At 34.7% G+C, this 22,258-nt stretch overlaps 2 protein-coding genes and 1 pseudogene across 2 annotated transcripts; all 3 read left to right on the top strand.

Annotated features, from left to right (window-relative positions):
• Nucleotides 1-1,830: 1,830 nt before the first annotated feature.
• Nucleotides 1,831-4,664, top strand: LOC125211473 (uncharacterized). Its single transcript, XM_048111285.2, has 5 exons — nt 1,831-1,996; nt 2,427-2,672; nt 3,502-3,633; nt 3,725-3,841; nt 3,997-4,664. The coding sequence occupies exons 2-5, from the start codon at nt 2,427-2,429 to the stop codon at nt 4,333-4,335; spliced, it is 834 nt and encodes a 277-aa protein (XP_047967242.1). The 5' UTR covers nt 1,831-1,996; the 3' UTR covers nt 4,336-4,664.
• A 9,473-nt stretch (nt 4,665-14,137) lies between these two features.
• On the top strand, nt 14,138-15,643 carry LOC125215823 (zeatin O-xylosyltransferase-like). The gene has a single exon (XM_048117390.2). It carries the CDS (start codon nt 14,248-14,250, stop codon nt 15,574-15,576), a length of 1,329 nt encoding a protein of 442 aa, XP_047973347.1. The 5' UTR covers nt 14,138-14,247; the 3' UTR covers nt 15,577-15,643.
• A 3,147-nt stretch (nt 15,644-18,790) lies between these two features.
• On the top strand, nt 18,791-20,316 carry LOC148930516 (uncharacterized; annotated as a pseudogene).
• Nucleotides 20,317-22,258: the final 1,942 nt, after the last annotated feature.

The raw sequence follows: 22,258 nt of genomic DNA, 5'->3' as shown, positions 1-22,258 counted from the left end.
GGGAAGTTAAAATGATTTTAAGTTTATGATTTAGTGTTTAGATTTTTAATTTTATTATATGTTAGAGTGGTAACAATCTAATTGTATAGATTTAAATGAATACTAAATGATCAATTTAATTATAAATAGAGTAACTACTACTTTCTTCGTCTCAAGTTACTTGAGTCGTATTTTATTTTGGATTGTCCCAAATTACTTGAGTCATTTCTCTTTTCGGCTAAAAACAAAACATCATAATCACACTTTACTTTATTCTTTCTTTTACTTTACCATCTCTCCTCTCTATTACTTTATTCAATTTTCTACTTTATTTAACTCACTAAATAAAACTTTCTTAAATTCTGTGTCGAAAAAAATGTTTCAAGTAACGTGGGACGGAGGGAGTATAATTTATACTCTCTCTTACGTTATTTTCCTTCACTCTAACTATTTTTTATTATTTTCACAAAAGAAGTGCGAAAAAATAAATGTGTCACTTAGACTGGAACGAGGGAAGTATTTTCTATCTTCTATTGATGGATAATTATTATATTGATAACTCACTTTTATATGTTTATGCGAATGTTTTTTTATGTTAATAATTCATTTTTGTTATATTTCTAACATTTCTAAAATTGATAAACATATTTTAATTTAATTTCAGGTTTATTATCACATACTACATGTAGTGTATGGTATCATTTGTAAATTTACTCAATTTTTCATTATACCGTATACGGCTACATTGTTGTTTTATCTGTTTTATAGTATTATGTTTATGGCATACGGATATTACTTATATTCAAACATGAGTTTAAAATACAATATATGTAGATTTTTTTGGGTGTTTGGTCATTAATTAAATGTCTATTTTTATGTTTTTTTTTCGAGGTATGAATAGGCATTTGCAAAAAGATGTACACTTCAAGATGGGCTTTGTGAAGACTGCGATGAGCAATGTTGCAACAAAAGATGCATCCAAGACTACGGACATGATTATTGAAGTTTACCTTTTTAATTGTACTTTTCTGGATCATGTTGAAATGAAAGTAACCGTTCCCTCATAGTTGAGGTGGAATTTTTCGGCACGGAGTTTAAGAAATGAATGTTTAGTGTGTTAAATAAATAGATTAAAAAATAAGAAAGAGAAAAAGGTAGAGAGAATAAAGTAAAAAGTGAATAAAGTAGAGAGAATAAAATAAGAGAGAGTAAAGTAAGAAAGAAGAAAAAGTTACTATATATGGAATGACTCAACTATGAGGGAACTTTCCGAAATGGAAAAATGACTCAACTATGAAGGAATGGAGGGAGTATATTTTTTGTGCTAGATGACAAACCGGTTTTTGAGTATTTCAGCCTGACCCAACCTGATACCCGCAATTATAAGGCGCGGGCGGGTTCAAGGTTGGGGAATTGCATCCACTTTAATTTCACGTATTTGATAAATCGGATAATTGGTACAACGATAAAAATATACTAAAAAAGTAGTATAATAAAATTAGTACCTTCCACAATATTATTATTGTGGTTAAAATCTATAAAAAAAATGATACTAGAACTTAGTAAAATGAATAAACAAATCCTTGTAAACAAAATAAAAGCATGACCATAATTTTATTTTTCTATCTTTTTTTCCAAAACGATATAAACGATTATATATTTATTCAGTAGGTTAATGTAAAAAAAATCATTATATATTTATTCAGTAGTTTAATGTAAAAAAGAAATAAAAATCAAATCATGCCTATATTTAAGTATGTAGATAGAAACTATTGATTATTTCCATAGTTATATGATTAGTGTTTTATATTTCCACATTTATAAATATATGTGGAGAGTCATATATTTCTCAAAATCTGATCTCATTATTCTCTCGCCTCTTCTAATAACGCCTTTCTCTCGATACAAACTTCCGACTCACATCGCCGCCGTAGCTCTCACACCGTCGCCCCACTTCCTCCTACGGTGCCTCCCAATATTTCTCCAGTGCCGCCGACAAATAGATTCTACTTCGGAGGTTCACCCTTTCCAATTTTGCTTTTCAATCTATATCTTGTGTATATACAATTTTTTGCATATATATGTATAAATTTCGATCCGTATTGCAATTGACGATCCATTCTCTGCAATATTGTTTCCTATTTTGTTTAATTGATTTTACACCTCGTGATCAATCAATCGATGAAAACCTAGATAATTTTATTTTCTCATGTATGCCTGTTCGTATTGCGTGTGTTTATTTGATGAAAATAAACTTACATATTTTTGGGGGAAAAAGAGCGGCAGTGGTTTCATTGTAGTACATAGATATAGATTTGGTTTCTTCATCCAATGACACTTTTTTAGTGGATTGAGTAGTAGAGTTGAATATTGTTGGCTATGTTTTATGATTGCTGTGTTACATATTTTGACATTCGACAGTTATGTGCATACTTGTTTTCCTTTAGATGGCGTCTTCGAAATATCTGAAACAGCCAGAGAAATCTCAAGCAACGCTTGGTAACACAGCAGCTAGAGCAGGAAATACTAAAGCACGGTCTATGCCCTTAAGCACGCCAAATTATGCAAATACAAAGTCTGCTGTAGCTCCAACCAAGTTCTCGGAAAATACAGAACATCTTCAAGAAATAAATAACATAAGGAAAGCTCCTGTAGGGGCCCAGATGAGACGTGTTATCAACTTGCTCTTTAAGGTATAGTATTTGTATGCAACCAAATAACAGTGATATCTCATAGTAATTTTTTCAGCTTTCCATATAATATGTTAATACATGCAAAGAAATCATTCTGCTTCAGTTATGTACCTTTGTCATTGTCTCATCAATTAGTCACAACAACATATATACTTGCTAGTGATTGAGTATAAGTATTTTTTATGCGATAGGAGAGTATCTACCTCTTTCATCCTAGCTCTGTCCTATTTCTGTTTTGTTATAGAAGCTAGCAATCTATAAATAGTATGTACTATCTGGCAATACCTAGAGCTCCATTCTGCAACTACAAATGTTCTCCCATAAAAAATGTGCCTATGATTCAAAACATATACGTAAATGATTTGCAATATCTTTTTGTTTGGTTAGTGCTTTGATAAGATGTTTGTTCACTTGTATTGGTGTAAACAGTTAATAATGTCGATATGTTTGGCATTAAGTAACCCATCTAGGAACTAGGAAATGTAGTGATATGTTTGTGGCTTTGTGCTTATAGTTTTGCAGACTACATTATAAATGAATCTTGGTTGAACTGTTTTGTCCACAATTCTTAAACTTGCATTCTTCTTATTTTCTGGCATGAATCTGATGATAATACTGAGAATAGATTCATAACTTTTGCTCATTTGACTAGTTGTAGAACTTCCTTCAGCACCTTTGTTGTTTTTCTTAACAAACTACTTTGTAGTTATTTACAATCAGTTTATCTGTTCCTTTACACCTTAGAGTTTCATTGCAGTTTATTTACTGTTAAAAAGTGGTGCTGGTCAAAAGTAGTTTAGTACATCTAACTTAAACAATTCATGTTCAGAGGAGGGATGCCTTGACTCCTGATCAAATAAATAAAGAGTGCTATGTGGATGTAAAAGGGAATAAAGCCGTGTTTGACAGTTTAAGGAACAATCCAAAAGTGCATTATGATGGAGAGCGGTTCGTCTATAAGGTGAGGTCACATATATTTGTATGCCCTTGGTCAAATCACACCTTTTTCTCAGCACCTGACCTTTATCTTTATTCAAAAAATTCATTTGCAGTCCAAACATCAGTTGCAAACTAAGACTGATCTTCTTCAATTGATCCGGACGCGTCCAGAGGGCATTGCTGTTAAAGATCTTGAGGATTCGTACACAGCTGTAATTGATGATCTACAGGTAACCTTAATTGCAGGAACTTCAAATCATGCTAGGGATTTGAGCTGCTTTGGGTTACATTTTTCATGCATCACACTGTGTTCCTCTTCTAAACTGCGTATTCCTCTCTTTGTTGAAAACTCAACGAAGGCCTACTGATCATTAGCATTTTGTAGGCTCTGAAAGGTTCTGGCGAAATTTGGTTGCTGTCCGATTCACTAGAGGACATAGCATACCCAAATGATCCTAGAGCTTCCATCACGGTGGATGATGATTTGAAGCAATTGTTCCAGGGGATCGAACTCCCTCGCGACATGCTCGATATCGAGAGGGATCTTCAGAAGAATGGGATGAAACCTGCTACGAACACCGCTAAGAGGAGGGCTGCTGCAGAGATTCATGGCATGCCTCCCAAGCCCAAGACGAAGAAGAAGAAGCACGAGATCAGCAAGAGGACCAAGCTTACCAATGCGCATCTTCCGGAACTCTTCCAAACTCTTCGCGGACCGGGATAATGAATCAAATGCTTACTGGATGTGCAGCTTCTGCTCTCATATTGGTTGGTTGGAGGAGATAATGACTCCTCTTGGTGATATACTTTTGTGATTGATCTATTGAGATCCCTACTCATATTTCAGTCTCCTATTCGTGGACGGACCAAAATTTCAGCTTCGCGGACGGACCAAAATGACAAAACGAGACTCCTATTCGCAGATGGAAGGATTACATTCTATGGAGTCATCTGATGCACATTCTAACTGCATCACACGTTGTCAAACTAAGAAGGGTCAATCACAATTGTAAAAGCCACCTAATACAAATTCATAAACATTTATAAGTAAAACTTCCACTCTAACTATTACTAGTATCACGTCTGTGCTATACACAGATTAATATATTTTTAAAATATTAATTTTTAATTTTAAATTAAATGATGAAACTGCATTTATCATTGATATTTACAGCCTCTTATTTATTGATATTTGGCCCATTTTATATATGGAGTTATAATTATTTGACCTTTCAAATAATAAAAATAATTTTAATTGATAGATAATTTTTAATTAAAACAACATTATTTTAAAATTTTCCAAAACTACCATTTTATATATGTATATATAGATAGATATATTCTAAATATCCAACAATAATAATTATTTTATAAAATTATTTCAAAAATAAGAACATTTTTTTGTAAATGACTAAAATATACTACCGAAAAACTGAAAATCCCCAACTTTGTAGCATATGAAATGTAAAATTAATTTAAGATATTGTTTATCAAGAGCTATAATTTAAGATTGCACTGGTGAGACACTTCTTGGTCGTGCTTCATTTCATTTTAATCTAGTGACCCTATACACTAAAAACCCAAACCCTGAAACCTAAATCCTAAACCCTTAACTTTAAAATATACTCCCTCCGTCCCGGATAATTCGTCCCAGTTTTTCATTTCGGTCCGTCCCACATAATTTGTCCCACTTCACCCATTCCTACTCACATTTCATTATAAAACTAATATATAAAGGTAGAACTCACATTTCACTAACTTTTTCAACCCACTTTTCATTACAATTCTTAAAACCCGTGCCCAGTCAAAGTGACCCGAATTATCCGGGACGGAGGGAGTACTCATCATGACCAACAAATGAGCCAAATATCAATAAAATTCTCCCTTTGTCCCACTTCAATTTTACTCTGTTGATCACTTATTCTATTTTGGGGGTTTTAGATCTGTATTCGATATTCGATATTTTACACTTAGTCGGCCTATTTGATAATCCTTATTGATAGTAGAGTTTTTTTTTACCTAAAGCTTGGCTGTAAATATGTAACTAGCAAATTGTCTTAAATAAATGACCATCGTCAATATTAATTTTTAAGATTTGATAAGCCAATATCATTTATGTTATTTTGTTTTAAAAACTTTTTGTTTTTTTTCAATTTTTACTAACTCATAATGTTAAAAAGTGACCATCATCTATATTATATTTCTCTAACGTTTTAATTAATTCATGAAAAAATAAAAATACAAAGCTAACTAAAGAATTTGTTGATCATTGTGATATTGACATCGATTTTTTAGTCAAGAATATGTCAAAGTAGGAAACAATTCACAGAAAAAAAGGAAAGGAAATAATTCAATATTAGATTTATATTGCAACCAAAAATAGTTCTATAGAGCTTTATTTGTATGCCTTACTTGTTTCTATAAGTAAGAGGCTGTAAACATTTATAGTAAACAATATAATGAAAATACACAATATCAAACTCATCCTTGCGCTCGCGTAGCAAATCAAGACTCGAGACTCGAGAGCCTCGCTCGCCAGATTGCAAGATCCATCTCCAGGTTGACATGCTCTCAAAGCTTGAAACCGTCCATGTCTAGTAATTAGTATGTTAATCCCAAAAATCAAATTGTCCTCTAAGATCGAAATAAAGATCAATATCAAATCCATTCTTGCGCTCGCATTCGCATAGCACTTCGAGACTCGAGAGCCTTTCTCGGCAGATTACAAGAGATCTTGCAAGCGCTCATCCATATCCATTATTTTATTTTTTTTAACCAACAAAATGTAACAACTTATATAAAAAAAGGTGCTGAAATGTCAATCCCAAAAATCAAACTGTCCTCTAAGATTAGGGATGTCAATCGGGTCAGCCCACCGGGTTTCGGGCCAACCCTATTCGGGTTACGGGTCAATCGGGTACGGGCTAGTCGGGTTGTGATTTCTTTCGGGTTATAAAAGTTCGACCCTAACCCTAAAAGCTCGGGTTTCGGGCTAGTGCAGCGGGTTAATCGGGTTGCTACCGATAAGATTAACATGCGATCAATCCCATAAATAATGATGAAAATTAGTTATATTCATAAAATGTAAAATATTTAATAATGATAAACGTGAGATATATGCTTAAACTCAATCATAAACATGATCAAATACTAATATTTGAGATATTTCGTAAAATTTTAATGCATATTTTAGAAATTTAAATAATTTTTTAGTGAATTTAAAGTTTTTAGTTTATTTATCAATTATTATATTAATAAAAATTCAATATATAATTTATATATTTAATATAAAAATTGAAAGTTGCTTTTTTTAGTTATCTATAATTATAAAATCAATCAATGAAATGTCGAATTAGGAGTAAAAATTGCAATAATAAAAAATTTATCGGGTTTCCGGGCCAGCTCATCGGGTTTTCGGGTCTGGCCCTAACGGGTTGCGGGTTAATCGGGTGCGGGCTTGTCGGGTTGTGATTTCTTTCGGGTTATAAAAGTTCAACCCTAATCCTATAAATTTGGCGGGCTATTCAGACCAGCTCACGGGTTGCAGGCTACATTGACATCCCTATCTAAGATCGAAATAAAGATAAGCAGGAACAAATGCACCCTTGACCTTAAGCAGAGACAGCTGCGGCCTTCTTCCTTGGTGCAGCCTTGGTACCTTCTCTGAAATTGGTCTTGAATCTAAGGGGTACATTGCGGAGGTACCTCGTGCGACCAGTTCCGGTGGTCTTTCTACGGATGGCCTTCACACTCCAGTTGTATGTGTGTGTGTCTTGTTCCTCCTCTTTCCGAAACTCCCGGTTCTCTTCCCCATTGCTGTCGCGCAGCTTCAAAAAACCTCATCCATCCATATCCATTATCATCATCTATACCAGAATTTACAGGAGAAAAGAAGTTGAAAGAAGCATAGAAAATTAATGGCATAAATGTGTGGGAAGTAGAAGAGAATGGAATTCATGGAGTTTTTGAAACAGAAAAACTGTTTCTCTCTCAATAAACGTGATGTTTAATAATACTACGGCATTTATTTGTATCCATTAACTCCCTTAAATTCATTAACAAAGAATAGTTTTAATTAGATTATAATTTTAAAATTAGTTAGGCAGTTTTTGTAAATATTTTCAAAACTTCCTTTTTATATGTGTATAGATAGATAGAAGTGTATTATTTAAACAAAATACATGAATTACCACAAATTTAATAAAAATGTGTTGCTTATTACAATAAATCAGAATTAACCATTAAAATTAATAATGACCACAAATAGAAAATGAAATGATAATTAAAAAGAGCGAACTATTATTACTACACATTCTGAACGAAACTAAGCAAACTAAGAATTAAAAAATGTCATTTATGTCAAAGAATATAAGAAATTATAGCACCTTTTCATGTGGCAGAAGCTAATTAATTTTCGTGAGAATTTCATTCTAGTGTCAAGAATTGTGATTACATAAATACCCCCAAAAGTCCCTTGTTAATTCCATAAATACCCCCAAAACTCCCCTTTTATATATGTATAGATAATGGGATGAAATTATAACAGCCACCTCAATACAAATTCCACGCTATAACTATTATTAAATATTTTATAAGTATTCAAATTCATCTCGTAACTTTTAAATATATCAAAAATAACTGGGACTGCTAAAGTGGAACGGATGGAGTAACAACTTTTAATTTCCTCAATATTAAAACCCCACAATGACAGTTTTAAATTTTATATCAACATGTTATTACTACTATTAAATTTAAACATTGACTATTGTACTCCAAATCTTACAATTTAATTTACATAAATTTTGGATATTAAATGCATAATAAAGTTGGACGTTCCATTATTTACACTATTATATTAATAATAAAATTTGAAAATTAATTGGGAGCAATTTCGGCCACTAAGCATCATCTCACAAATTTTCAGTTACTTTACTAGTACATTAAATATTGATATAAAATTTAGGGTTTTTGGATTTAAAATCCAAAAACTTTCACCGAATTTTGGTTTTTCCCACGAACTATGAGATTGGTTTTTAAAACCACGAACTTTCACATCGTTTGCTATTTTCCAACCCGACCCGAATAGCACATTTGAGAACGATTTGTGCGGACGATTTGTGATGACGATTCTGAAGATGAAACCCTAACACCCAAAATTGATTCGCCTACCTGAGGAACGACTGAATTCGAAATGAAGATGAACAAAATCTGACTGAATTCGAATCTGACGATTTCGTTTAGGGTTTACGAGATTTTGATTGATTTTGATCATTTAAGTGTTTTAATTGTGATTGAGGGTAAAACAACGTCATTTAAGGGTCATAAAACCGACGTCCATCTCATTTTTGCGACTGTCCACGTTGGACAGCTTCTGCACCGGAAATGTGTTATTCGAGTCGGGTTGGAAAATAGCAAACGATGTGAAAGTTCGTGGTTTTAAAAACCAATCTCATAGTTCGTGGGAAAAACCGGAATTCAGTGAAAGTTTTTGATTTTTAAAGCCAAAAACCCTAAAATTTAATGTTAAAAAGAATCTGCATTAAAATGGTCATGCCTTTATAATTATATGAATTAAAATAGTTATGCCTAAAAGTTATAAATATTCAAAATTAACCTAAAACTTGTAAATATTTAAATTCATTCATGCACCGATTGAGGCGCGTGAGATACTCACGCGAAGCTCTTTCAAAGATGAATCCATTGGTGGTCTTTGGAGAGCATTTGGAAGTCACCTTGACAGGATGATTGCTGATTGAATCCAGCTGTAGTTGAAATCTTTGATGTACGGCTTCTATGATAGTATAAACCTGCTAGGGATCCATTGACACAAAGCTATAAATAAAGTATTCACCATTTGACAAAGATCATTTTTATTTCTATTGGAGCAGCATTTCAACACAGATCTTGGCAGCGTAATGCTCAACCATTCAAGTATGAAATTATTATGGAATGAGCTTTGAATTCTATACATGCTTAGCCATGTTGATAATTGTTGCAAATGACTGATCTTGTTGAAGATAGAATTTGTTTTCATCAAGCTACTCTATCGAAGAAAGCCAAGGATGCTGGCATATCTCTTTTGGCAAGGGTGGCTAATGTTCTCTTCTTTTCCAATTTATTTCAGTTTCCATGACTATTCACAAGTGTATTAAGGAAAAAGATGAAGAAGAGGGATTTTGGTTTTGTGTAAATATGCACTTTATATAGTCGAGGGTTCACTTGTCCATTGTGTATTTCCTCTGTCCTAAAAAAATAGATAAACTTGTAAGTATTTAATGTCCAATTGATAAAATAAGAGAAATGGAAAAAAGTAAAAGAGAGAAAAAAAAAGGTACTACTAGTATTAGTGTATTGTGGGGTTTATGAGTCAAAATTTAGACTTGATCCAATTTTAAAGTCAAATTTTTACTTATTTGAAAAGGATTGATTATATTTAGGATGCAAGTATAATGTATTTGATCGTTTAAAAATATAAAACGGTAGTACTCCGTATAAGTTTTTCTGATTTGTTTTAAATCTTATTTTTTGTATTTTTGAAGTAAATTTGACTATAATTTAAAGGACTATATTAGCTTAATATATAAAATAGAATATAAATGTTAATATGATTCCTAAAAAAAATAACAAAATGCATAACTTATTGGAGAATTAAAATTTGGGTTTTTCACTTTAAAGTCAATATGCTTTGGTTGTTTAGAGTACAAAAAATTTACATTTTTCGAAAAGAAGAATACTTCTAGAAAAAATTCACGTTTTCCACGTTCAAATTTTTGGTAAAGCTAATTAACTTACTATTACATTTTTTATGCAATTAATTATATTAAAAATACTCCCTCCATCTCATAATAAGAATTATATTTTACCATTTTCGTCCATCCTACAATAAGAGTCCATAAATATTAAATAAGCCTCACATCCACCTACTTATTCCACTCACTTTAAAAAAAAAAAAAACTAATATGTATAAGTGGGATTTACCTCCACTAACTTATTCAATCCACTTTTTTTACCTTTCTTAAAACTCGTTCAAACCAAATACTTTTCTTTACATTTCTTAAAACTCGTCTAAACCAAATATGACTCTTATTATTGGACGGTTGGAATAGTAAAAAAGAAAATAGAGAGGAGAGAGGTTGTACAGGGAATGGATTTTTTATTAATATAGGTTCCATTTGTCCACTTTTAAACGGTGTATTACAAACGGAATAGGAAGTGTATCAGGTGATCCATGCCTAGACACACACATTTATTAAAGCCGAGGGTTGAAAGACAATTTTTAAATGCTGTTAAAAATGAAGAATTAAATTAGTTTATAAAAAAAATCAGAAGATGATAAATTAATATCACTACAAAAGATAAAGCAATTTATTTATGTATTTTTTTATATTTAGCAAATTGTAATGTAAATTTCAGTTTTTTTCGTGAAGTTTTGTTAAAGTATATTTTATTATTAATTGCATTTTTAAATTGTAAATGAAGTAGTGGAACCATGAATAGTGAAAGGAGAGAATGGTTAAGGTAAAATGTTTGCAAGTATTGTCTTTTAAAGAAGGGATGGGGTAAAAAGTAGTGTGAGATTCATGATTAGTTAAGAGCAGGATGGATAAGGGACGGCGGATATGAATGCTTTAAATCCCGTGCCCGAAAGAAATACTCCATCCGTCTTATTGAGGCGTTTCGTTTTGAGCACTCGTTTTAAAAAATAATAAGGAGTAATAAATAGTTGAAGTGGAAAGAGTAAAGTAAGAGAGACAATAATCTAGAGAATACTGACAATAATGTAGGGAAGAATTTTCTCTACATTATTGTTTCTCTTACTTTATTTTCTCTCCTCTTTAATTATTTGTTACTCTTTATTTTTTTAAAATAAGTGTTCAAAATAAAATTCTTTTACTACGTGACCGGAGGGAATACATAAATTAATTTGATATGGAGGGAGTATATTATATATATCATAAAAAAAAATGCATACTTATCAAATTTATGACTAATTATTTTTAAAAAAAGATGATAACTTCAAGTTTTAATATTCTGACACTTTCTACTATTCTTATAAACACAAAAAACTGCTACACATTTTTATACAGGTAGGAGGAGAATGACTTTTCCAATTTTATTATAATTGTATTAATTCAACAACTTTTGTTAATTCAACTTCTTCCCAACTCCATATCGCTCTTGTTGTAAGTTTTTTTCTCTCCGATTTTAAATTCCAGCCCTTCTTTCCCTTAAAGAGTTAAACCTCCAGCAATTTAAACATTAAAGACATTAATTTGATGAGGGCTAAAGATACCTTCAAAAAAATTTGAAATAGAAAGTATATTAATAAAAAAGTAGAGTAAAGGCCAAAAGTAGTCCTGAACATATACCCATTTTATGATTTTGGTCCTGTACTTCATCTTTTGAATTTTTGCAACATTTCAGCTTGAATCACAATTGGTCTTCCGTCAATTTTTAAACGGTTTTACCCCGATTTTGACCAATTTTGATGTTTTTTTAACGGTCCCATTCGGGTTAAAACCCTTTAAAAATCGGTCAAAATTGGGTTAAAACTATTTTAAAATTAACGGAATTGTTAGTGTAGGACCAATTGTGATCCGAGTTGAAATGTTCAGGATGCAAGAATTCAAAAGATAAAGTATAAGACCAAAATCATAAAATGAGCATATGTTCAAGACCAGTTTTGGCCTTTACTCAAAAAAGTATTATGATTATTGTTTATGTATTATATTGAGATAGATAAGTTGATATTAAATTTTTTATTGAATTATACAAAAATTCAAATAAAATTTTTTAATTTTCATCAATATCTATCTATCTGAACATATGCAATTAGGATCTCATTAGAGACCTTATAAAATAATCTTTAATTTGATGTTCTCTCCGTCCTAAAACATAGTCAAACTTATAAAAGATACAAGTTTTAATATGCAAATAGTATAAGTAAGAGAAAGATAAGAGAAAAAGTAAGAAATGAAGAAAAGTATTGTAAGTAGTGTTAGTAAAATGTGGGGTCCACATTATTAGTTGTGTGTAATCTAATTTTGAGGACAAAAAACATTAATATACATAATCAAATACCGTATTTAATTGAATAACTACGCATTACTTATAAACTACTCCCTCCGTCCTTGATTAAGAGGAGACGACGATGACGACATCAATATTAATTAGGGTGAAGGTTTCAAAATATACGGAAGGGGCTGCCTAAGGCGTTTTCGTGCAAACTTGACGAAGAGATAAACATATAATGACCATACCCTACTACTATGTCAATAGTTATTGTATAAAATGTCAACACCACTACGTCAACAGACATCCTCTAATGTCAATAATCGTAAAAATTTAAATGGAGTATAGTTTTAGAAAAATTAATTTAAATCAAAAGAATTATATAAATCTGTAAATCTATATGATAAATTTATGGATGAATGAGTCGCAACCAAATCGGACTATGGATATGAGATGGATGAATGCTAAAATTCGATTTTTATAGGCCTAATTGTATAATTGAATATACTTTGACCCACCTCAAAAAGCCAAAAATCTCTCAAAAGAACATTCTTGCTCCCCACGTTTTTGAACTTTTTCTCCAAGATATTCTTGGAAATCAAGCAAGCATCTACAAAATATAAATCAACCCAAATCCAAGGGCCAACACACTGTACTGCATGATATCCACCAACATGAAGCACACCTTTCTCACACGATTTTAAGAAATAATACAGAGTTAAAAAAAAAAAAAATGCAAATCTTAATTTTTTCTATTAGTATATTAATTTTAGAGAGAACTATATTTTTAGTCTATTGGCATTGTATTAATGTCATCTTTGGATTCGTATTTTTCAAAAATATCACTAGACCTTCAATCGAGATTGATATAATATCACCGACGGGAGTTTTGCATTTTTGACCAAAAATATCATCAAGGCTTAAGGGTTATTTATGTCTTTTTCATGAGAGAAATTATCACTTTGATTCATTCATTTTCCTTTAAGTATGTGTCGCGATGTTGACGAAGTTTCTAGGAAGAGTAAAGTAGGAATGCATGAACCAAGTGTGTCAAAGTGATAATTGTCTCTCTAATGAAAAAAATATAAATAAATACTTCCCCCATCCCATTTAAAATGTCCATCTTTTATTTTATATTAGGAAATAAATTTATCTCCTCTCTTCTTATTAAAATATTCAACTATTTTTTTCATTCAAGAACATGGAGCTTTTACTGTTAGGTATACTCTCTCCTTATTAAAATATATATTCAACCATTTTTTTCTAACTCAAGAATTTGAAGCTCTTACCGAGTACTTTATTTTTAAAATATCAACAACCGCAAAAATCATTTCATCGATACTATATGTCATATTTTTAAAAAATAGAAACCACAGATAATATTAGTACAATATATAGGACTAAATATGTAATTCCCTTTAAATTTTATAATGAAACATAATTAAAATAAATTAGCGATGTAAAGTTTTATGAAAATGCAAAAAATAGTGGATGAGTTTTTGCAGTGGCGAAGTCAAATTTGGTGTTTTCAATTGGTTGGAGCCTAAGAGATATATAATTCAGGTATATAAAGACGATAAGAAATGAAAAGTGAGAAGCATCATCAAAGAGCTTACTTACCTCAATGGAGAAGCATGAAATTGCAGTGATCACAGTTCCATTTCCGGGGCAAGGCCACCTCAACCAGCTGCTTCAGATCTCCGCCCTCCTCTCCTCCCACGGCCTCCCCGTCTACTACGCCGCCGCCGCCATCCACAACCGCCAAGCCCGAGCTCGCCTCAACGGCTTGAACGTCGCCCAAATCCACTTCCACGACCTTCCCACTCCTCCCTTCGCCTCTCCTCTCCCCGATCCTAACTCCTCAATCAAATTCCCCACGCAGCTCCAGCCCGCCTGGACGGCCTCCTTAGCCCTCCGAGAACCGCTCGCCGCCTTCCTCACCGACGTCGCCGCGAAATTCAAGCGAATCGTCGTCGTTCACGACTCGATGATGGCGGCCGCGGTCCAGGACGTCGCCTCGATTCCTAACGCCGAATCCTACGCGCTCTGGTGCATCTCTGCTTACTCTCTCGCTTCCTACTTCGCCAGAGACGAATTGAAAGCGGTATCCTCTTTCGAAGAGGACGAATTGCCGGAGGAGATCCGAAATCTCACGATGCTGCAACAGGAGCCGCTGAAATTGAGATCCGGAGATCTGTACAACACCTGCAGATTGATCGAATCGCCGTATCTGGAGATGCTAGAGAGAGAACAGTCGGTGCGGAATTGGGCGATAGCTCCGATCCTGCCGCCGCCGGATGAAAATCAATCTCACAGAACCCTAGATTGGCTCGATCAACACGATCCGGATTCCGTGATCTACGTTGCGTTCGGCACCACGATTTCGATGTCGGACGATGAAATCAGGGAGCTCGCCTTCGGATTGGAGCAGAGCGGAGTGAAATTCTTATGGGTGCTGAGAGATGCCGATAGAGGCGACGTGTTTGATGACCAGATCCGGCGAGCTAGGGTGCCGGAGGGGTTCGAGGAGAGGGTGGAAGGGGTGGGGATGGTGGAGAGAGGGTGGGCGCCGCAGCCGCAGATCCTGGCGCATCCGGCGATAGGGGGGTTTATGAGCCACTGTGGGTGGAATTCGTGCATCGAGAGTGTGACGACGGGAGTGGCGATGGCGGCGTGGCCTATGCATTCGGATCAGCCCAGGAACACTGAGCTGATTACACAAGTGTTGAGAGTGGGAGTTGCGGTGAGAGAGTGGAGAGAGAGGAAGGAGGTTGTGAAGGCGGGGAGTATTGCGGAGGTGGTGAGGAAGTTGATGACGTCGGAGGAAGGGGTTGAGATGCGGCGGAGGGCGAAGGAGCTGGGCGCTGCTGTAAGGCGGGGTGCTCAGCCAGGCGGCGCTGCTCGTGCTGAATTGGAATCGTTCGTAGACCATGTAACCAGACACAAACACTGAATGAATTTACTACTATTATTACATTTTCTATTTTTAATTAATTATACTACTACCAAATTTGAACTTATATTCTGTTCTATATTAATAAATATTGCCATCTTACAAGAAAGAAAATTAATTTTGAGAAATATTTTATGTCATCGTAAAGGCACTCCGCATTTTTAAATGCTAGATATGGATGAATGAGAAGATGAAGAAAATAATTGGCCAATTAATATATGGACAAGATTTATATACACTTTATTTGTCTAATTTTAAGTCATACATTTTTCTTTAATACCTTTAGACACATTTTCAAAAGTATATAGGACATCATTTTTTATTTAATTTAAATATTTTTTTACTTTATTCTCTTTTTACTCTATTAACAAAACAAAATTGTATCAATTTTTTTATTAAATAAGAAATACTATGTCAATTAGTTGACGGAGGAAGTGTATACTATAGGCAAGAAGAAATTTAGAGAGGTCGAGATTCCGAGAAATGTTCAAACAATAATTTATAAAAGAAAGGATACAAAAAGGGTCCATTATCAGGATAACAAAAAAGATAGTATGTTTTGAGAACAAGTATTATCACTCGTGCTATGCACGAGATATAAGATTTTCAAATAATGAAAATAAGTTTTAAGATAAGTAGATTTTAAAAAAGAATAAAGAGAATATAATAATATTTATACTTAAGAATATGTGTTAATTAAAATAAATATTCATACCACTATAAAAAGTTAAAAATACAATAAACAATAACAAAAAGAAAAATGTGTCTCACACTCCACTCTAAATGGAACATGTCATATTTGATAAACGATTTTATACAATTTTAATTTCTGGTATGAATGGAGTAAAATAAAATAATAAAACGATAAAGAGGAAATAAGCAACTAAGGATTAAAGAGTATGGGTTAATTTGACTAAGATTTACAGATAAAAGATGAGATAAAGGATGCGACTAAAGATCAAAAAGAAAAAAAAGCATATAATAATAAATAAATATTTCAATACATAACATAAGTATGCATACATAAAAATAAAAAATTTAGAAGTAACCACAAACCATTAGTAAATTAAATAAAGATATAATTATATATTATATAACTTGAATATTAAATATAAATAAAATTTTATATAAATTAATAAACTGCTAAATAATTTTATATACTACTAAATTGGAATAAAAAATATTATTTATAGATATAAATTTAAATATTTAAATTAAAAGAAATTTAATATAAAAAATAACTATTACACAAAGTCCAAAACTATCTGACCAATAACAATAACTTAATAAGTTTCATGATAGATAGAATGAAGAAGTTTATCAACATGTAGAATACAGTAATAATAAGGGAATACAAAGTATATAGTACTTCCTCCGTCCAGCAATAGAAGTCCCGTTTTTCCATTTTGGGACGTCCGGGAATAGGAGTCCCGGTTCTACTTACCATATTTGGACAATCTAATTACCCTACTCATTCACTTAAATTTCAAAAATGCCATCCAAAAACCCCCCAAATTGATTCCCTAATTTCCATTCTCTCTCTCATTCTCCCATTCTCTCTCGGAAAACTTAATCCTCCACCGCCTCCACCGCCGCCTCCACCATGCTGCCTCCACCGCGCCGCTGCCATCGCCATCGCCTCCTTATCGTCCGTCGCCTCCACCACGCTGCCTCTACCACGCCGCCGTACCACGCCGCCTCCACCGTCTCCTCATCGCCCACCGCCTCCACCGCGCCGCCTCCTCCACCCCATATCGAACCATAATCGGTCATCTCCTTCTCTCTGGAATACAGTCCAAAAATTGTCCCTTATCTCTCTCTCTCAGCGAACCCTAATCCCCTTCCTCTTCTTAAAATTAATTGTTGTGTTAAGTGTAATTAGGTTTTTTCGACTGGTTCTGTGCCTGATTTGGACAAAGATCCAAAACATTGTTGTATTGGAGTATTAATTTCAAAAAAAATTGTTCTTGAAAAGTCTGTTCTTGTTGCCTTTCTAAAGTCCACTTCTTCCCCACACTACGAGTGAAAGGGAAAATGTAAAGACTACCATTAAACCAGCACAAGCGAGACTTACTATATCCATGTGCATTATGCCCCCTAATTTCTATAAATACGAAGGAATTATTCCTCCGTAATAATAGTGGAATTTGCCTTTCTGCGATTTTTGATCTTTGATTTAAGTTTGGTGCTAGATTTGATTCATTAATCTCATCTTTTGAAATCGATTCAGATTGGGTTTGATTTAAAGTGTGGTTTTTGCTGCGTGTATTGCCTTGAGCTGGTTTGGTTTGGTTTGGCTCCGTTCTTGGTGTTTAAATCTTCATATTGTGACTACAATTAGTGAATTTTGTTTACTTTGATTGTGGGATAATTTGGAATAAAAATAGTGATAAAAAAAACTAAAATAAAAAAATTATTGCACCATAAAAGATGAATTTATAAATTAAATATTTTAAGTGGACCCAAAATTCCACTATCACACACCATTTATTACACACTCCAAAATTTTCTTAAAACCCGTGCCTTTTAGAAATGGGACTGCTATTGCTGGACGGAGGGAGTATATCATAATTGATACCCCTTTGGTCCAACCGAAGATGTTTCATTTTTCTTTTTGGTTTATTCAACCAGGATGACCTACTACTAAAAATAGAAACACCTTTATCTATATTTTATTTAATCTCTCTCACTTTATTTTCTCCACATAACACATTTATCTCTAATTAGGGCGTGTTTGATTGCCCGAAGAGGGTAAGATAAGAGTCCTTATCTAGGGCGTATCTATGCTTTGGTAGCCCTGATATTGTTACACGATGACCCGGCATACACCTTCCAACCCGGAAGAATTTAAGATACCAACCATGTTTTCCTGTATATACCTATCACGGTTTTCGACTCCGATAAGCTGGTGTGCTGCAAACCCCGACAGTGAGGATACCATTAAATCCCCATATAACCCTTTCTCATATGTACCTCAATATTCTAGCCGCGCTTGAGGATATCGCCGCCGATTTATTTTATTTTACAATTTATTTTTCTCCGGCCGTCTGCCCAAGCCGATTTCAGATTGTAAGTGCATTTTCTTGTATCAATTTTTAATAATGTTGAATTGCAAACATTCTTCTCAAATTGTAATCGCAAAAAATATTTTGTAATGTCTCCGATATTGCTTGTACCGAATTAATAAGATTGGGCATCTGCAAGTCGGATCTCAATGGCTAGCGATGAAGACATCAGAAAGGTTAGGCAATCTTCAGCAGGACCTAATTCCCAATGATTTGAATGTATAGATACTAATTTTCTGAACGGTTGGCCTTGCATTTGTGCATAGTCTGTTTAATGCTTTTGGTTTGGTTATTTGTTTATATCGTCATTGGTCTGTTCCACCGTGTTCGGTGCAGTGCGCTACTTGGTAGTCGATAGTTAATCTGGGTAGATGTATGGAACTTAGTTGGATGCACTTTGACAGTAGAATGCGTATGCCAATAAGATCTTGAATGTTGTTTTTTTTTTTTTCACCCAGTTGGCCGACCTATTAGTACGATGTGTTAAAAATTAAGCCTCTTTTTGTTAGATCGTTGTTATTTGGAATTGAGTTCTCTTTAGTTTTCTGTAGATATTTGATTGGTATTTTATTGAGTTGCAATATGAATCAGGATTTCGGGCCAGAAACAGACATGACTACCATGCTGGTTATGATTGAAGAGATAATAAGGAACTACCAACTTAACTTGTTACTCATATCTTTTATGATCACACTGATAACCCCGCAAACCCGCAAGCGAAGACGTTGGAATCGTTTAGGCCAGTCAGAGGTTCTGGACTCCATTCTGGCCCATGTACGCCAGCTGGACAGGCTTGTTCGGGTGTCAGATCAGGCATGTATTGATAATTTAAGAATGGATAGGAACACATTTGGGCGACTATGTCGTATACTTCGAGACCGTGTGGGTTTAATCGACCAAAGGGTAGTTACTGTGGAAGAACAGGTCGCTATGTTCTTGTGTGTTCTATCCCACCACAAGAGATCGCGCATAGTAGGGCACAATTTTATGAGATCATCCCAGACCGTCTCCAAATATATACACACCGTGCTACGAGGCATCCTGACACTCCATGACATATTTTTGGTGAAGGCTCCGCAGCTGATTCTAGAATTTTAAGGGACGCCATAAGCAGGCTCTTAGGTCTTAAAGTTCCTAAAGGGAATGTTAAGTAGATTGTTAATATCTTAGTATACAAATATTTGATTCAATCTTCGTTTCATTCTTTAGGATGCTACTACCTATGTGACAATGCATATCCCAACGCTGATGGTTTCATGACGCCATACAAAGCTGTCTGTTACCACCTTAAGGAATGGGGCGTTGGGAGGCAAGCACCCCAAACACCAGAGGAGTTGTTTAACCTTAGACACGCCAAGGCTAGGAATGTCATTGAAAGATCGTTCGCGGTGCTGAAGATGCGATGGGGTATCCTCCGATCCGCAAGCTTTTATCCGATAGAAGTTAAACGGGCCTCATAATTGCTTGCTTTCTTCTACACAATTTCATCCGTAGTGAAATGGTGGTTGATCCCGTTGAGGCTGAGCTAGCCAATGAGGCTGACATCGACGAGGAAAATGAAAATGACCCTCTATTAGGGTGTGACAACATTAGTAGCGTGGAAGCATCAGCGATATGGACCCAAAAAAGGGATGATCTTGCACGTGATATGTGGGTCGATAGAACTCATGGATGAACTGGGACGTGTGTGATGAATAAGTGATCTCGAGTACTGGTTTATGTAATGCTGCAACGTTTTAGTTTCTATTTTATGGTCTGACTCATTTTACTTTGTTGTATTATCACATTGGTCTAATGTTTGCAGTTTTGTTGTATTGAGAACAAATTATTTGTCCGCATATATAATCGATGTTTTGTTTATGCATTTTGGTTAAGTTATTTCATGGTGAATGAATGTCGAGTTTAACCATAGCCATCGACGTTTCACATGTTTCGTTTGAAATATAAAGAAAAGGCATGTGAGTAAGCCTTTTTCGGTCAAGAATGATCTGAGAAGGCGATAGTGAATAAACATTATCAATACCTCGATGCATACATTACATTAATCTGATTGTGATGAATGTAGCAAAATAATCACAATCACCAACTTCTACATAACCTCCTAACACGCTAATATAGTCCACAGCCGATCAGGAAAATGGGGTGATCTACCATCACCAAATACCAAGCTATAACACACCATACACTAAAAGATACAAATAGATGGACCTCAACTGATTTAGGGACGATCAAACCACACATAGAACTGAACATCACTCGCATCAATGAGTTTGAAGTGGCATTGCACGCCGACCACCAGCTTGCGGAAAGATTTGAAGCGTCTCCATCTCTTTTTCACCCAAATCTTGGTGTCACTATGCTCGAGAGTCACAAACGAAGTGTCTCCATTCACATTGAAGTAAACCGGATGTTCAAGCGAAATCATTCGAATGTGGCGGCGCCAGAAAGCCATTGGAATCTCCAAGGTCCGGTTGATGTTTGACCTGTCTAGAGTAATGGTGAAAGTCGGCATCCATCAACATCTACCAGTACTCTTTCCGGTGCATAGTCATTGTCGTCCGAGGAGACTAGCACTTCTGTGTCCGATGGCTCGTAGTCGGCGGATGTGTCAACATCCGGGGCATCGTTGTGGTCGGAATCTCTATATCGTAGATCTAGTCAAATATTATTGAAAATATGTTACAGTTCAGAGGCAAAAAACCATCCACAACGGTATACATGATGTTTGCAAAATATTACCTTGTACATCGTCGAGACGAGGGCATCCCGTTCTCGGGTCGTAGCGCTTCACATGGAATACGCACGCGTCCACCATAGTAAACGTAAGCACATCGTCGTGTACAATGTTGTAAATACAGCGGAAGTCAGACCATCCCGTGTAGAAGTGGCAACCACTAGCGATCTTCAATAGCCTTACTGGCCAAACCTTCCCGTGGGCCGTGGTGAGACGACGGTCAATCGACAGATCCGCACCATGAAGAGCCACAAATTCCAGTGGAATGCGCTACAATTATGCAGAAATTTCAATTAGAACAGACAAGCGATATGCTGCGGTAACATGATAGGCAAAGCAAAGCATTCAGAAATGATTAACCAACTCGTTCAAGCTGTGATCAACGAAGATCTTCTTCATGAAAGAGGGCAGATATGCGGGTGTGGTAAAATATCCGTAGTTCCTCTTCCATGTAGTAATTTTTGAGTAGATATGCGGGTGCGGTAAAATATCCGTATTGGGAAATTCACGCATTATCGCCTCCCTCGCGCGAACGAGTTAGCCATTGCGGAATCCATTGCCGGACTTCCATCCATTAGCGGTAAGCTCATTCAATGTAGCCATTAGGATCTCTTCCTCACGAACCGACCATATGCGTCGTGACCGGTCAGCTTTCCTGTTCATTGCCAGATCATTGCTACCTACAACCACATACAAAATACACCCAATTGCTAAGACTATCAAAATATCCAGTTGAAATGTGTAAAATTTATATTTTATAAAAAAATTAATTCAATTATACCTTCCGGGCTACCATCGTCGTCGCTAACATCAATGTGTTGGGATGCCATATCAAGCAAACGCTATCTGAAATCGGAAATGGCACGGCTTTAGGAACCATTAA

Source organism: Salvia hispanica, chromosome 3, assembly GCF_029641045.1.
Source record: "Salvia hispanica isolate PSC_SH4W2 chromosome 3, Shi_PSC_v1, whole genome shotgun sequence".
In the NCBI taxonomy this organism is placed as follows: domain Eukaryota; kingdom Viridiplantae; phylum Streptophyta; class Magnoliopsida; order Lamiales; family Lamiaceae; genus Salvia; species Salvia hispanica.
This window is presented reverse-complemented; position numbering and strand designations above follow the sequence as displayed.

Excerpts from the sequence above, each read along its gene's own strand:
- LOC125211473 (XM_048111285.2), top strand. The coding sequence starts at position 2,427 with ATGGCGTCTTCGAAATATCTGAAACAGCCAGAGAAATCTCAAGCAACG. Across the intron at positions 3,634-3,724 it reads GAGAGCGGTTCGTCTATAAG|TCCAAACATCAGTTGCAAAC; the intron begins GTGAGGTCACAT and ends ATTCATTTGCAG. Across the intron at positions 3,842-3,996 it reads CTGTAATTGATGATCTACAG|GCTCTGAAAGGTTCTGGCGA; the intron begins GTAACCTTAATT and ends AGCATTTTGTAG.
- LOC125215823 (XM_048117390.2), top strand. The coding sequence starts at position 14,248 with ATGGAGAAGCATGAAATTGCAGTGATCACAGTTCCATTTCCGGGGCAA.